General features: G+C 46.2%; 3 protein-coding genes across 3 annotated transcripts; 2 read left to right on the top strand and 1 right to left on the bottom strand.

Annotated features, from left to right (window-relative positions):
* Positions 1-2183: 2183 nt before the first annotated feature.
* On the top strand, positions 2184-4268 carry SERLADRAFT_451235 (uncharacterized protein; the record flags this gene model as incomplete). The annotated part of the gene is made up of 9 exons (XM_007320857.1): positions 2184-2454; positions 2511-2621; positions 2675-2751; positions 2820-2913; positions 2968-3121; positions 3176-3299; positions 3353-3565; positions 3622-3729; positions 3780-4268. 9 exons carry the CDS (start codon positions 2254-2256, stop codon positions 4216-4218), a joined length of 1521 nt encoding a protein of 506 aa, XP_007320919.1.
* Positions 4269-4397: 129 nt separating this feature from the next.
* SERLADRAFT_371837 (uncharacterized protein) lies at positions 4398-7030 on the bottom strand (the record flags this gene model as incomplete). Its single annotated transcript, XM_007320856.1, has 6 exons — positions 4398-4508; positions 4561-5114; positions 5165-5258; positions 5319-6126; positions 6379-6639; positions 6876-7030. 6 exons carry the CDS (start codon positions 7028-7030, stop codon positions 4398-4400), a joined length of 1983 nt encoding a protein of 660 aa, XP_007320918.1.
* Positions 7031-11593: 4563 nt separating this feature from the next.
* SERLADRAFT_473117 (uncharacterized protein) lies at positions 11594-13614 on the top strand (the record flags this gene model as incomplete). The annotated part of the gene is made up of 10 exons (XM_007320855.1): positions 11594-11920; positions 11977-12037; positions 12102-12171; positions 12235-12315; positions 12393-12431; positions 12517-12673; positions 12741-12996; positions 13081-13137; positions 13221-13286; positions 13365-13614. 10 exons carry the CDS (start codon positions 11706-11708, stop codon positions 13512-13514), a joined length of 1152 nt encoding a protein of 383 aa, XP_007320917.1.
* Positions 13615-14534: the final 920 nt, after the last annotated feature.

The following is a 14534-nucleotide window of genomic DNA, read 5'->3' as shown; positions in this document are numbered from 1 at the left end:
ACCATGAGTTAGGAGAACATCGTGTTGTCCGCTCACATCCCTTCTCTACCGCTCAGCTTCGAGTTACGATGGCAGTCACTGCGGTTATGGCAATAATGCAAGGACCTTTATGCGGCACTTTTGCTACGATGTTATTATACGGAATTATCTGCATGCAAACATTTTTCTACTTCCGAAATTATGGGGGGGACAGGAAGGCTTTCAAATTTTTGGTGTGTCTGATTTCTTCTGATCGTTATGGAGCATTATTCAAGTTTTTGAATAGGTCCTTGGAATATGGTTGGATAGCTGGATTTTTCTTTCACTAAACAGAATCTGACCGTACCATCAGCATCCTCGAGACGGCTCATACAGCTCTATCAATACATTTTGTGGAATATTATCTGATAGGGCACTTCTCTGATACAGCGATGCTGAATTACATCATTTGGTACGTTGACCATTCTATATATTGACGTTGACGTCGATTAAATCACAAAATTCTAGGAGTATGGGCGTGAGTTACCAGTAGTTAATGTGAGCTGCAGCTGATTGGGTTATCTTCAATTAGGCGACATATATCGTTGGCGTAAGCGCGTTGGTTTTCCAGTAAAATTGTAATGACTAATGACAGGCTTAGTTTTGCATTGCCTACTGCGTTAATTTGTGCGTATCCAGGCCCAAACCAACTATCCAAACCTAAGCACTACTAACAAAAAACTGATTACAGGTGTTTTATCTGGCGTGCTTGGCTGCGTAAGTAAAGACGGCCCCTAACCTTACCATCACTCATATTCATATAGTGAGCGAGAAGCTGTGGATAGCAATCTGTCTCGTGAGTAGCTGGTTGCGTGGAAATGATAGTATACTATACTTATGCCTATTCTTCCTGCACAGGGGGTAGTATCAACCGTTCGGTTAGGTCAGCTAATCCATTTACTTGCGTTTGAACGCTCCTGAATACCTGCAGGCTTTGGCTTGACCAACTGTTCTCTGAGGTATGCCGTACATTTGCATCTTCAGTATGCTTACACACTAAAATATCCTAGTTTCCGGTATGCAGAATGGAAATCATTCCGAGAACATGTCTATGTGAGTGTTCACGTGTCGAAGCGCATGCCGTCAAGGCTTACTTTGGATAGCCAACCATGGTCGTGGGTTGGGTAATATCCGTTCTAGCTGATAGCTGCATAGCTTTCGTTCTATGCTACTATCTTCGAAAGCATCGCTCAGGCTTGAGGCGGTATGTCCAAAGTTCGAGGCCACGCTTGAGATTAACCGCTAATACATCAGATAAGAACTGACAGCGTCATCAACCGCTTACTTCTGTACACAATCAACACGGGTGTAGTCACGTCGTGAGTATGATTACATTCAGGTTACCTTCGAGCTTCACAAATTCACGCCTGCTAGTCTCTTCGGTGTTGTTGTGGTTTTAACGGTGAAACAGAAAGTTTCAAATGATAGAAGTATCACTAATAATATTATCAGTTTCTCACAGTCCCCACCATCCTTGTTTTTATCGCCTTTGTACAAGTGCAAAGTAAACGTATGTATTATTTGGTTTATCCCCTACAGTTTCAAATGGCTAATTGCAATTGACATTGGCTTAATAGTATATGCTATTTCCCTTTTTGCGACGTATGTTATCTGGATCACATCTACAGTTATCGTACCCTGCTGAAATTTCATTTAGGCTCAATAGCCGTCCCTCTACTCCCAATACAGCAAATGCATTGACAGTTGACGATTTTTCACCTAACTATAAATCCAGCTCGGTAGTCAAGGCGGCAAGTTTATCACGCCATCAAGATGCAGTGAGCAGGCTGTTTGTATCAATTCAATCCATGCTAATCACTTCGCACGTATCTAGCACCATATTGACATTCAGTACACAAAGGATATTTACGGTGGCCCGAAATCAATCCCTGACTACACCAGTGAAACAGCTTAGTGCTAACAATACGAGGAGAGAAACTATTTAGCACTCTATTATGCGGGACATGAGTGATTGTAACTCCATATTATGCTGGGCATAAAGTATTTCATCATATATTGTCGGGAACTCGCGAGGAAGTTTGTACATAAGTGAGTTTGAAGGATTATCTGAAGCGAATAATCGTGAGATATATATACCATATATGATTGTTTGATTCTAAAGCTTCTGCCAAACAAACTCATTTGAATACAGCGCTTGTAGGTTTGGAGCGATCTCATACTTTGCGTATTGACGTTGAATAGCTCTGCATCTTATCACTTCAGCTTCTCTTCAAAATGAGCGAGCTAACATACGACACGCTCATGGACGATGGTAACTATCTAGGCTCTGAAAGAGCCCGGATGGAAAATAAAGTCATCTTGGACGAATTGGAACGGAAGAAGAAAGCAAGGAATATGGCTGTACCGACGGATGATAACCGCGTAAAAGCAAGACTTAGGGAAATCGGAGAACCTATTACCTTGTTTGGTGAACGGGTGAGTGTTTTACCCTTCGTTACTTACATGCCTGAAGTAACACACTATCTTGACAGCAAGCAGATCGTAGAGACCGTCTGATATATGTCCTGTCACAAATAAATGCTGCTCGTGGCGATGATGCAATGCAAGTAGAGGAGGAATCCTCCGAAGAAAGCGAAGATGAGGTAAATTCATCTAATTGTACCAATGGTTTGCTATATTAACCTATTCTCACCAGCAGGAAGAGTTCTATTCATTAGGCTCGTTAGAGCTTCTTGAGGCACGTAGACGCTTAGCGGAGTACTCTCTCCCCAGGTTAATCTTCAGCTATAGACGGTTATATAAGAAAGGTGCTTACTATGTTCAAACTCGCAACTTTTCAGAGCTCAAAAGCGAGTCGCCCAGCAGCGGATAGACAGCAAAATGTCTTTAGGTCGAATCATCGACTTGAGAAAAAAGATATTTGCTGAAGTCAAGGTAAAACAATTTTCATTATCAGACTGTAGTGTATCAGCTTATTTATTGCAATAGAAATACAGTAATCTGGGCTCGCAGATAGGCGACGAGCGGCCAATATCACAAGTTCGCTTTGCACCGAATAGCAAGATCCTTGCTACAGGTAGCTGGTCGGGAACAGTGAAATTATGGAGTGTTCCAGCTTGTACGACTATTCGAACTCTGCGAGGTGGGCTCATACCTTCTTGTGCTTCGACAGAAATGTTATGACCTTGATATTAAGGGCATGGTGAACGAGTGGGAGGTGTTGCATGGCATCCTCAAGCGACTTTGTCCCAAGGTGAGGGGCTAGTCAATCTTGCCAGTGGTTCTGGGGATATGAACGTGAATCTGTGGTCTTTGAACAGGTAAGGATTTGCTAAATAATTCGGTTCAAGTTGTACTCATCCTCTACTTGCAGTGATGTACCGCTTTCAGTGATGAAAGGGCATGCAGACAGAATCTGCCGTGTTGCCTTTCATCCTTCCGGTGACTATGTTGCGAGTGCAAGTTTCGATACAACTTGGCGGTTATGGGATGTGGCAACCTCAAAAGAACTGCTACTCCAGGAGGGTCACTCGAAAGAGGTCTACTCAGTGGAATTTCAAGATGACGGGGCCTTGGTTGCTTCTGGGTACGTAAACCTGAAATTGGCACAGCTATTCACATTGGACTTAAACTATCCAACAGTGGCCTTGATGCTATTGGTCGGGTTTGGGATCTTCGTACAGGTCGCACGGCTATGGTCCTCGATGGCCATGTTCAAGCAATATTTGCGATCGCTTTCTCACCAAACGGGTGTGTCTCAAGCATTTTGGTGGTTGCCAGTAGTTCATACCCTCTCACAGATACCAAATTGCCACTGGCGCTGGTGACGATACTATTCGGATATGGGACATGCGCTCTCTAAAGGCCCTGTACACCATCCCTGCTCATCTTTCTAACGTTTCCGACATTCGTTTCTTCCGAGGTGGTGATCTACCAACAAAACAAATAGCAACTGACATCACCATGAATGGGACGGAGGAGAATCCAGATGAGAGCCATGACGTAGAGACGAATATATCGGAGGAGTGGAAATATCGGTCAGGGTCATATTTTGCTAGTTCTGGGTATGATGGCTTCGTCAAATTATGGAGTGCGGATGATTGGCAACTCCTTCGCACCCTTGCGACGGACGCTGGAAAAGTCATGTCAGTCGACTTATCCAGTGATGCCCAGCTCCTTGCATCAGGGACGTATAACCGTAATTTCCAGTTGTTTGCGCCTGAGGATGTTCCGGTATAACTTGGTAACATAAAATTTGACGTGGAGCATAATACAATTGTGATAACCAATAGCCATACACAAGAGAGAGAGAAAATAGACAAATGGAGAAGAAAAATAACGGAAGGATGTTGATTATATAAGACCATCCCTGACCTAGAAGGCAAGGAAGATGGAGAGCCCGTTACTGAGTCGATCATTCATCGAGATCGAACGAGAGATTGGCGCACCTTCTGCATAAAACCAGAAACTCTCCCAATATCTACAACTTGAGCCTCGCTCTCCACTGCAATGACCAGATTTTCCAGCATCTAAACGAGAGCATAAATTACACTGTGCTACAATGAGGCTCTCGCAACTCACATCCTCCACTTTGTCGATAGGAACTCCTGTACACAGCGCGACAATCTTCTTACATTGATATTCTTTCTCTGCACTTGCACCTTGCAACGACTTGAGCCTTGCCTGCATCAGTTCCTGCATCCGCAGATGCCATATCTTCAGGCGTCGTAGTCGTACTAAACTTGCGACGGAATCCGTGGTTGGTATAGGGGGTTCTGTTTCCACGCTAAATGAAACATCAACAGAACCTCCAACACCGGTCATAGTTGAGCTGTGCCCTCTCCATTGGAATGCAGGGCCTGCCGACTCGCGGGCATTCTTCCCAGAAAGATCAGTCCGGCCAGTCCAATCAAAATTATCCTCATCAGATAAAGCCTTCTCCAAATTGCGTATGCGCTGTTGCACTTGGTCGAGCTCGCCACAACGACTCTGCCAAAGCTGAATCTGTTTGCGCTGCTCAGACAACTCCCTTGTGGCTGCACGAAGATGGGCTTGGGTGACGTCGAGCGAATCTTGCTTTGTTTTGATCTCAGTAGAAAAGTCTGCACTGAGACCTTGTATCATCGCCGTCATGTCTGGGCATGAAAGTGAGTATTTCGAAAATAGCGATATTTTGCGCACGAACCAGATATAATATCCTGACTTTTTTGCACTGGGGGCGAGGGTCCAGTCCTCAACGAAGATAACAGATCCTCGGCACGAGGACCTCCACTGAGTTCCTACACACAAACATCGCATGATTAGATCTGTATCATTTTGCAGCTGGAAACAAAGCCTACCTCAACTTCAACTCCAAAATCTCCAGGCCGTAAACCCAGTTTGTTGGGTAGTATGCGATTAGCACCGACATCCAACAGAGTTCTTACCAAACTTCTGCTTCCGACCCTTGCAGCGATATTCAATGCTGTATCACCATGTTCGTCCTGCAAATCTACAAGTGATCTAAAGTCTCCGCCTTGATTATTAGCTATCCAATAGAATATTTGGTCAAGGTAGTAACGGGCGCAGACAATACGTCCTTGTATGCCCGCGACACTCATGATGTGATGAAGTACAGATTTTCGAGACGTGTCAAGGGTACGAATAGATGGATGAAGTGCTGCGACAAGAGCATGGAAGGACTGCTGGTCAGCGTTGTGTGTGTCTATACAAGCGCGAATGAGAGGTGTCTCCCCGGAATAATTTCCGCGTTGAACATCCGCGCCACTGTTAATTAATGATTCTATCGTTTGCAGACGAGCCATACTAGCTGCTAGGTGGAGGGCGGTATGTCCCTGGTCGTCAAGTACGATGTCGATATCCGCATGTCCCGAAGAATTATCCGAAGAGGCTTCACGAAGCATGTTCAACACAGCACCAGGATCATCGCGCTGATATATTGAAGCTACAATTGCTGCACGTCGCACGTCACGAAGAGGAGCTGAAGGGTCACCAGTGCGAAATAATGAAGGTTTTGAAGCAAAGCGAACACTTTCATGTTCTGTTCCATTCACAGGCTTTCCATTTGCCGATCCTGAAACAGTGCTAGCAGGCCTAGAAATGCCATTTGACGCTGGAGGGGAAGCTCCTCGCATACGGGATCCTGGTCTAGACGGAGCCACCGGTTGGCCTGGGGCTTGAGAAGGGGTACGGGAAGAAGATCGATGAGGGATTTCATGAGAGACTTGGCTTTGAGGTGGCGTAGGCTCCTTACGTATACGCTTGTTCGGCGAAGGACCATCATCGCCATTGGTTCGTGAAGCTACTGAAGAATGTCGCGAGCGATCAAACGTGTGTATCTCAGGAGCAGCTTCAAGCAATGAATGTGACGATCCATGAGCAGAGAGAGGCTGAGTAGACTGTGTAGATAAGAAGTCCACTTCAGTGTCAGAGCGAGCCCTTTTTAGAGATTGTTGACTCGGAGGAGGCGTTGGGGAAACACCGGACAGGGGAGACTGTGCATATCCTCCTGATAGAGTAGATGAATATACAGCTGATCGCTGTGGCGCAAGGCTGGACGTAGATGGTGTGAATAGGCCTTGAGCGCGGCCTTGATTTAGAAGTCGAAGAGCGGAGCCGGGCATGATGGGAGGAGGGGCCAAACCGGAGTGTACATAGTTACTAGAAGTGCCAAGACTTGAAAAAGAAGAGGAAGCGGAAAGAGGGCGCGGAGAGGCGGTCGTGTTTCCTGCGGGCAAGGATCCTAAAGAATTTGAGCTAGGAGTGAAGTCGAATAAAGGCCCAAGTAGAGGAGCGACGCCATACTGCACAGCGATGTCACGCCCTCGCTCAAGAGGTATCCTAGCATATAAGCATTCGTGGTTTATCATCAGAGAGCCTCGTTAACGCGAACGCACCATGTGCCCTGGTACTTGCCATAGCCACCCTGAACGATTTCATGCTTACCGGGCAGAATCTCTTTTTCCAGGATCTTTGTGCGCCGCCCCTTGTCTACACCAGCTACCTTCAATATTTGAGTGGCGTTCACATAAGAATCCCCGCGCCTGCGCATGACAGCGATTCCTCGGACCATACATTCGTATACCTGAAGCGTGACGCGACCGTGTCAGAACGTGAATGGAGTATGAAGAAGGGCATATAATGACCTGAACGGATGAATAGACGGCATTATATATCTTTACAGGGGGAGCCTGGCCCGCATTTCTTGATGTGCTTTGCATGCCCAACGGAATAAAAAATGAGGCTGCAGTGATGGTCTAAGGAAAGCGACACTGGCGTCTGCGCGCGAGAACGCGACGGGCGGCGCGGTGAGGCAACGCGTGGTATCATCGGAGCTCGAACTCGGCTGTCGACGCCCCCCTAAGTGGTGTCCAACCAAGAAAGAAAACCAGAACATGTCCGAAGCCCAGCGGGAACGGCAACCCTTGCTTCCACACGAAGATGTCGAGGTATGGCCGATAATACATACAATCAGAGCAGTCAGTTTTCTCTTCAGGTCCTAGTCTTGTTTCTGACTTAATCGCGGTAACAGGACGTCATGGTGCGCCATTCTCTTTTGCTCGTATCGTGAATGTGTCTGATAAACACGGGGTGTACATCAGCACTACATAGGTAAGTGGTCGTTCTGTGGTGCTCAACAGTCTAGCTCAAGCAGAAGTCATAGACACCCCGCTCACATTGGACGCAGTACGTCGCGAATACAGCTAAACTACATCGTGCATTCTGACTCATCTCGCAGCTAACGGCACCCGACTTGACATATACCCTTATAAGGCCCCTCGAAGAGAAGTATAACTCTATCCAACGCGGCGGTAACAAGTCGGTCGTGTTTTGCTTTCTTCTCAATCGCGTCCACTTCATACGTGATCAAAATCTAACAACCGGGCCCCTTTCTTCTACACGCGCAATGCTTTGTGAAATCCTTGCCATTCGTATCTTACGAGACAATGGAAATAGCATGCTGGACCTGGCTCTCGCACTTACCACAAGCTGGCCAGTCTGGTCTGGAGCTGATGCTCACACCATCGCTCAGGCAAGAGAAGAACGCGACGACGATTTGGAGGAGCGGGTTGGGAATGCAATAGAAATGGCTATCATAAGCAAGGCAAAACGATTCATCAAAAGCTCGCCGTGTCAAAAAGTTATCGACGGTATTTGGATGTATGTTATTGACATCCTTGGAAAGTATATTCTAATGTTTGGTTCCAGAGGGAAATGTGTTTACCAGGCAGAGAGCAGCCATTCTATCCTCTCAGATGTAAGGTCTTGATACAGCCTTCGTTCGTCCTGCTCACTGTCATATGATAGACTTATAAACGCACTCCTATCCATTTTTATGATCCACACAAAGCACCGCTATTGGATCACTACAGGTTTGTAAGCTTCAATGCCCCTTTAAACGATGCCTGAGCATATATGCATAGGCTAAAAGTCCCTGCCATTCGTTCGGTTCTAGAATACATAAAGTACGAGTTCTTATCTCATCATCGTGGATACATTCTGACCAAGATCTTTTAAACCAGTTTTCTCATCTTATTCATACTGTTCGTTGTTGCGATCGAGATGAATGAACGGCATAGGCTCAATATACCAGAGATCCTTTTTATGGTTTATGCACTTGGTTTTACACTGGAGAAGGTTGCTGCCATGCAAGAACATGGTATCAAAGGTCTGTAATTCTCCCCTCCATTTTATACTTACGTTGACGCCAAGTAGTATATTTTAAGGGCACGTGGGTGAGTGTTCTATTGTTGCTTATCCCAAATTGTCTCTGAAATGACGATATTATACCCGTTGTTATAGAATGGGTTTGACCTGGCATTTGGTTCGTTACAACCAATCTTACTGTTCGTTTTCGGCTAAAATAACTTTTTCATAGTAACGGCATATTGCATATATGTCTCATTTCGACTCTACGGTGTACTAAATCACCGTTCGTAGTTCATTTTACTAGGATAGGGAGGAATGATGTTGACATATGTCGTTCCACTTTAGGTGTCTGGGCACAAAACATAGGAATAGATTTCCTGGCCGTCATTGCCTGCCTGATGTTCCCGCGGTAGGGATAATTTCTAGTCATCCCTGTCTTGTGTTGCTATCTTACCTGGCGCTGGCAGTCTGGCATTTGTTACCCTTAAGAACAACTTAATGGTCCTTTCTCTGCGAGCAATGATGATGCAATTCGTAGTTTTAATGATGATAGCAGCGTTCTGTTTTGGCGGGTTTCTGTATGCATTATGGACGTCAGTGCCTTTCATTTTCGCCATGCTGACGTACATGGTCTTGACTATCTTTCTCTTCTCAGCTTGAGCAGGAAACAAGCCAGGTTCGTACAAAACAGTCACTTGATATTTATTTTGCTGACGCGTTAGTATCAGACACTCTGTGAGGTAAGATACAAAGGTGTCTACAGCTTTAGTCCTTGTTGACATCAGATACAAACAGTACTATTGCGTGGTGGATGCTAGACCTTTGGTTTGGTCTTGACGCCAGCGGGTTTGATCGCGCATGTGAGTTGGTTGCTGCACCACTACTCAGAGTCTGATCTTTGGTCTAGCCGAATTCGATATTGTATTTGGACCAGTTTTGATGGTCACCTATGCATGCCTTAGCAACACGCTGCTATTGACGGGTACGTGGCGAATAATGCTTTCTTTTGTTTGATGTTGCGTTTAACAAGCGATCACTCGATATAGTTCTGGTTTCGGTACGTACTAACGACAACACTCGAATATACGTTTGATCCATTTCGTGAGTAGATTCTCTCGAATACCTTCGCTAAAATCAATGAGGATGCTGCAGCAGAGGTGAACTATTCGCAAATTGTGTTAATTTGCAGTTACTTATCTGTTGGGTCTTAGGCAATGTTTCGAAGAGCAGTTTCTACCATCGAAGGGTACGTTTATCTTGTAGGATATACCTAACATTCTCTCTTAAAAAACCTGGCTAGTGTGAAAGCAGATTCGCTATTCTCTTACCAACCGCCCGTAAATCTACTCGCTTTGTGTGTTTTATTACCCTCAAGTTACATACTTTCTCCACGTTGGTTTCATAAGGTATGGCTTCCATTCACTCTTTGGTAATACTTCCGTTGGATTCAACCATCTTTACTATCTGCAGGTCAATGTCTTCATGATAAGGTAGTTAATTGTGGTTCCTCCCAAGAGTGGTAATTAAATGCATCTATAGAGCAACCAATTTCCCGGTTCTGCTTGTAATTGCGTGGTATGAAAGACAGGCGAAGAAGAATAGTTCTATAGGGTTTTATGACACTCTTTCAGCTGCTGCTGAAAAGATTATTGATACCCTTCCTCGACATTTGAAGAAACTCAGTAAGTGTATTGCTTCACAGGTGAAATAACGTCCTTTTATTGCTAACAATAAATGTACAGCATTATTTGAAGGGCTTGCAGGGTCTGGTGCTGACATTGATGTTGTAAGCACCGCATATGTTCCACACGAGGGGAATTCCCAGCCATTATTGACTATCTGTCCGTAGATTTTCGAGTTAGAGGATGAACTTGACAGTGCTCTGGATACTCGGGAATACGATGAGCTGCCAAGCCTTGATCTCTTACACCGCCGTTCTTCCTCTAAGAAATCAGTCCGTCGACCTTCTTCCAACGCATCTTCGCATATGCCACCACCATCTCTTCATCCATCCAATGGTTCTTCGCATCCACCGCATCCACCACCTCTTCCTCCATCCAATGATCTAGCGGCATCTCCGCCAAAGCTGCAAATTCCTCCCTCACCACCACGGCCAAGTCCTCACACTACAAACCGACCACTTCCTGGCTCACCTACATCCGCTGTGCCACGACGACGCGTAAACTCGGTCCTTGGGCGTCCAGATATCTCCCAAAGCTACAGTCCCCTTGCGCAAGTTTTTCAGCCTTTGTTGGTAGACGAGGACATACCCGAAGAGGATGTGTTGAATGCTCCTCCTCTCATCAGCTACGGTCCGGCGAGCAGGCGGAGGTTGACCTCGATGCAGTCCATGCATAGAAGACCTACCAATGACCTTTTACATCTCCATACTATGGGCCCTAGGAAATTCCCGTCCACGGAGAATGAGGCACGGCAAGAATCACTTTCGGAAGGGCCGTTGTCAGAGAGCCCTAACCAGCGGCAAGAACCCCTGACTGCTGAGCAGCTCGAAGAGGATAACGATAATAATGGCGGGACGCTACAGTGGACTAGACGAATGGACAAGATCGAGCGTAGTCAGAAGCGCATCGAAGAACTGCTGGTCCAGTTGACGAAAATGAGCAGAGAGAGCGAGGGCCTGTGAGAAATGCATAGGATAATGCAGCAGCATATGCTTTTATGGATTACATCTAAGTGATGATATACACGACAGAATTTTATATGTTTGATTACTGTAATGATATGCAGAGCTGAGAGGCGTCATAATAGACTTTGATAAAATCATTTAAGACTGGTGCTTCGGACCGGCCGTCTGGGTCTGAGCGGGTCGGTGAACTCCGTGCAGTCTGGTGACCCTCCGCTTACCGCACTCTATCTACCTCAGAGCATAGATCCGTGGAACTGTAGAACTACAGCCTAGATCCTAGGAAAGCATATATAATGGGGCACGCAAATCTTCCACCGTGATTTCTTTCGCTGAAGAAGGGATCGTCTACATTTTATCCGTCAATCCGTTATCTCCCAATCTCACAAACTTTTAAATCAATCGATATCCCAGAAAATACACTTCTACAGCAATGCCTGACGGTGGAAATGCAGAGATCTACGACCCGCGCAAAATCCTCCAAGACCCTGCGTTCAAAATCCTAAAGCCGGGAGAAAAGCCCTCCAGTGAGGCGAACATCGCAGCATTCTACAACCCCCAGCACGAGATCCATATCGTCGAAAAACCGCGTTTGAAACCAGGCCCTGGGCAAGTTCTCGTGCATGTTCGTGCGACTGGTATATGCGGGTAATAACACAAGGCCTTTTGTATCGTCTTTTCTAAAACGCGGTGTCGCTTGCTAGGAGCGATGTTCATTTTTGGCAGCACGGTAGGATAGGAGACTCGATGATCGTCACGGATGAGGTGCATGTTGTTGAAGTTTCCAGCAAAGAAAAAATTCTGATAAGCCTGATGTGATGACTCTTAGTGCGGGTCTGGACATGAGTCTGCTGGTGAAGTTATCGAAGTCGGACCTGGAGTGTCGCAGTGGAAAGTTGGTCAGTTAAAGTCTTACCGTTTCCTTGCTTTGAAATAATGTTGAAATCATGACGCGATCCCAGGTGATCGGGTGGCTATCGAAGCTGGTGTACCCTGCTCGAAGCCGTCTTGCGATTACTGCCGCGTCGGAAGGTACAACGCATGTATGTCTACCTTCTTTCTAAATCCCATGATTATATTTCATTCGACGGAGATGGACTAATCTGATCCTTCATTGGAGGCCCCGACGTTGTTTTCTTCTCTACGCCTCCCTACCATGGTACGTGCACATCACCCCTTAATTTAATTATGAACCCAACCCAATGTAATATGTTGAACTCTGAACAACCCTCGTTCAACAATAGGGACCCTCACTCGCTTCCATCTCCATCCCGCAGATTGGCTGCACAAGCTCCCCGACTCCGTTTCATTCGAAGAAGGCTCGCTTTGTGAGCCTCTAGCCGTAGCGTTGGCAGGTATAGAGCGCTCAGGCCTCCGCCTTGGCGACTCTGTTGTGATCTGGTACGTTCGTTATTCTCCCACCTCGATGAAGCTATAATATGATGCTAATCGTCCCTTCAACTCTTAGTGGCGCAGGTCCCATCGGCCTTGTCTCCCTCCTCTCCGCCCGCGCAGCTGGCGCAGAGCCGATCGTCATAACCGACCTCTTCCAGAGCCGGCTCGACTTTGCCAAGAAGCTCGTCCCTGGGGTGCGCACGGTGCTCATTCCGCGCGGGGCTACGCCCAAGGATTCAGCTGCACTGATTAAGGAGGCGGCGGAGGGCAGCGTGAAGCTGGCAATAGAATGCACCGGGGTGGAGAGTAGTGTGCATACTGCTGTTCATGTGAGTCATTTTGTCGTGTGGCTTTCCCCGGCCCCCGATAGCACTTACTGATTATGGTGATTGTAATGACGATGGGGAATGCAGTCGGCACAGTTTGGAGGGAAAGTATTTATCATTGGTGTTGGAAAGAATGAACAATTGGTAAGCACGCAGTGGTCAATTGACATGGGGGAATTGCCGTTTTACTGACTTCTGATCTTCCTTTGCACGTGGCGTTTATATAGTTCCCTTTTATGCACCTCAGTGCCAACGAGATCGACGTCAGCTTCCAGTACCGATATGCCAATCAGGTATTTACCCCTTTCCTTATCGTCTCTATCTTTCATATCCTATATCCTATCGCTCACGCTCACATTAATGGCACATAGTACCCGAAGGCGATCAGACTCGTCGCTGGGGGCCTCATCAACCTAAAGCCGCTTGTAACGCACCGATTTACGCTTGAAGATGCCGTTGCGGCTTTCCATGTCGCTGCGGACCCTACGCAGGGTGCAATCAAGGTGCAGATTCAAGATTAGGGGTGTAAGATACCATGGGAAGGGGTTTTGGGCATTAAGTAGAACCCATGTATATTCACCTATCATATATAGACGATTTTTAACGGCGCTGTACGCCCAACTCTGGACATGTTATTTTAGAGCCTCCTTGCCCAAAAAATAGGTGAGGATGTTAGCCCAATGTATGTAGTAAAAGCGGACGTTGGCTTTGTATCATCCAAGTCCGATAAGTATGTCATATTCGTGTAAATCAGCGGGGCGCTTCTCCATAGGCAGTATCTCAATTAATATGTATGTGGGTGCCCAACAGTGATCAGGAAAACAAATGGAAAACAGAGAGAAAATTAGATGTTGATGACCTGGAGGTCTACATTCATTCCAGGAAGGCATGTCATGACAAAACTAGATAAACCTGGTCTCTGCCAAAGCAGCCATTGTTCTCCATGAAGCATAGCCACCACTCCATGGAGTAACCATTGTTCTCCTAGGAGCACAATTGTATTCCTAGGAGTCATTATACTGTAGCGAGTAGCACCTCCGACTATAAGTAGTAGGGGGTTTAGTATAGGAATACCTCAGTCGTTTCTATAGCCTCCCGGGCAGCGGCTGAGGTATGTTACATTACATTTATTAGAGATCACCTTAAACTAACATCTATTGTAGTTTCACTTAGGTAAATAATAAAGTCATTTCTATAGCCTCTTGGGCAGCGGCTGAGTTTCACTTAGATTTATTAGGCGACGGCTTGAACTTCAAGCCTCAATTCTGGCCCAAAGTCACACTGCATCTAGCACCTCTTCTTACCAGAGGACCAGCAAAGAGTGCCACTGCTTGCAACTCAAAATGGGGACGGGTATGTCCCTTATCTTATCATGATCTATCAGTCTTTTTGCTAACCTTAAGACTCACAGCTTCATACGAAGTACAACCTTGTGAAGCCTATCACCAACCTATCTGGCATCCCTTGGGACAATGCACTGGGACTCAACATACTCGATGAGGGTGAAGTGGTCTGGAAGGAGCTTATTGCGGTATGTTCCC

The sequence above is a fragment of the Serpula lacrymans genome (genome assembly GCF_000218685.1).
Source record: "Serpula lacrymans var. lacrymans S7.9 unplaced genomic scaffold SERLAscaffold_10, whole genome shotgun sequence".
In the NCBI taxonomy this organism is placed as follows: domain Eukaryota; kingdom Fungi; phylum Basidiomycota; class Agaricomycetes; order Boletales; family Serpulaceae; genus Serpula; species Serpula lacrymans.
This window is presented reverse-complemented; position numbering and strand designations above follow the sequence as displayed.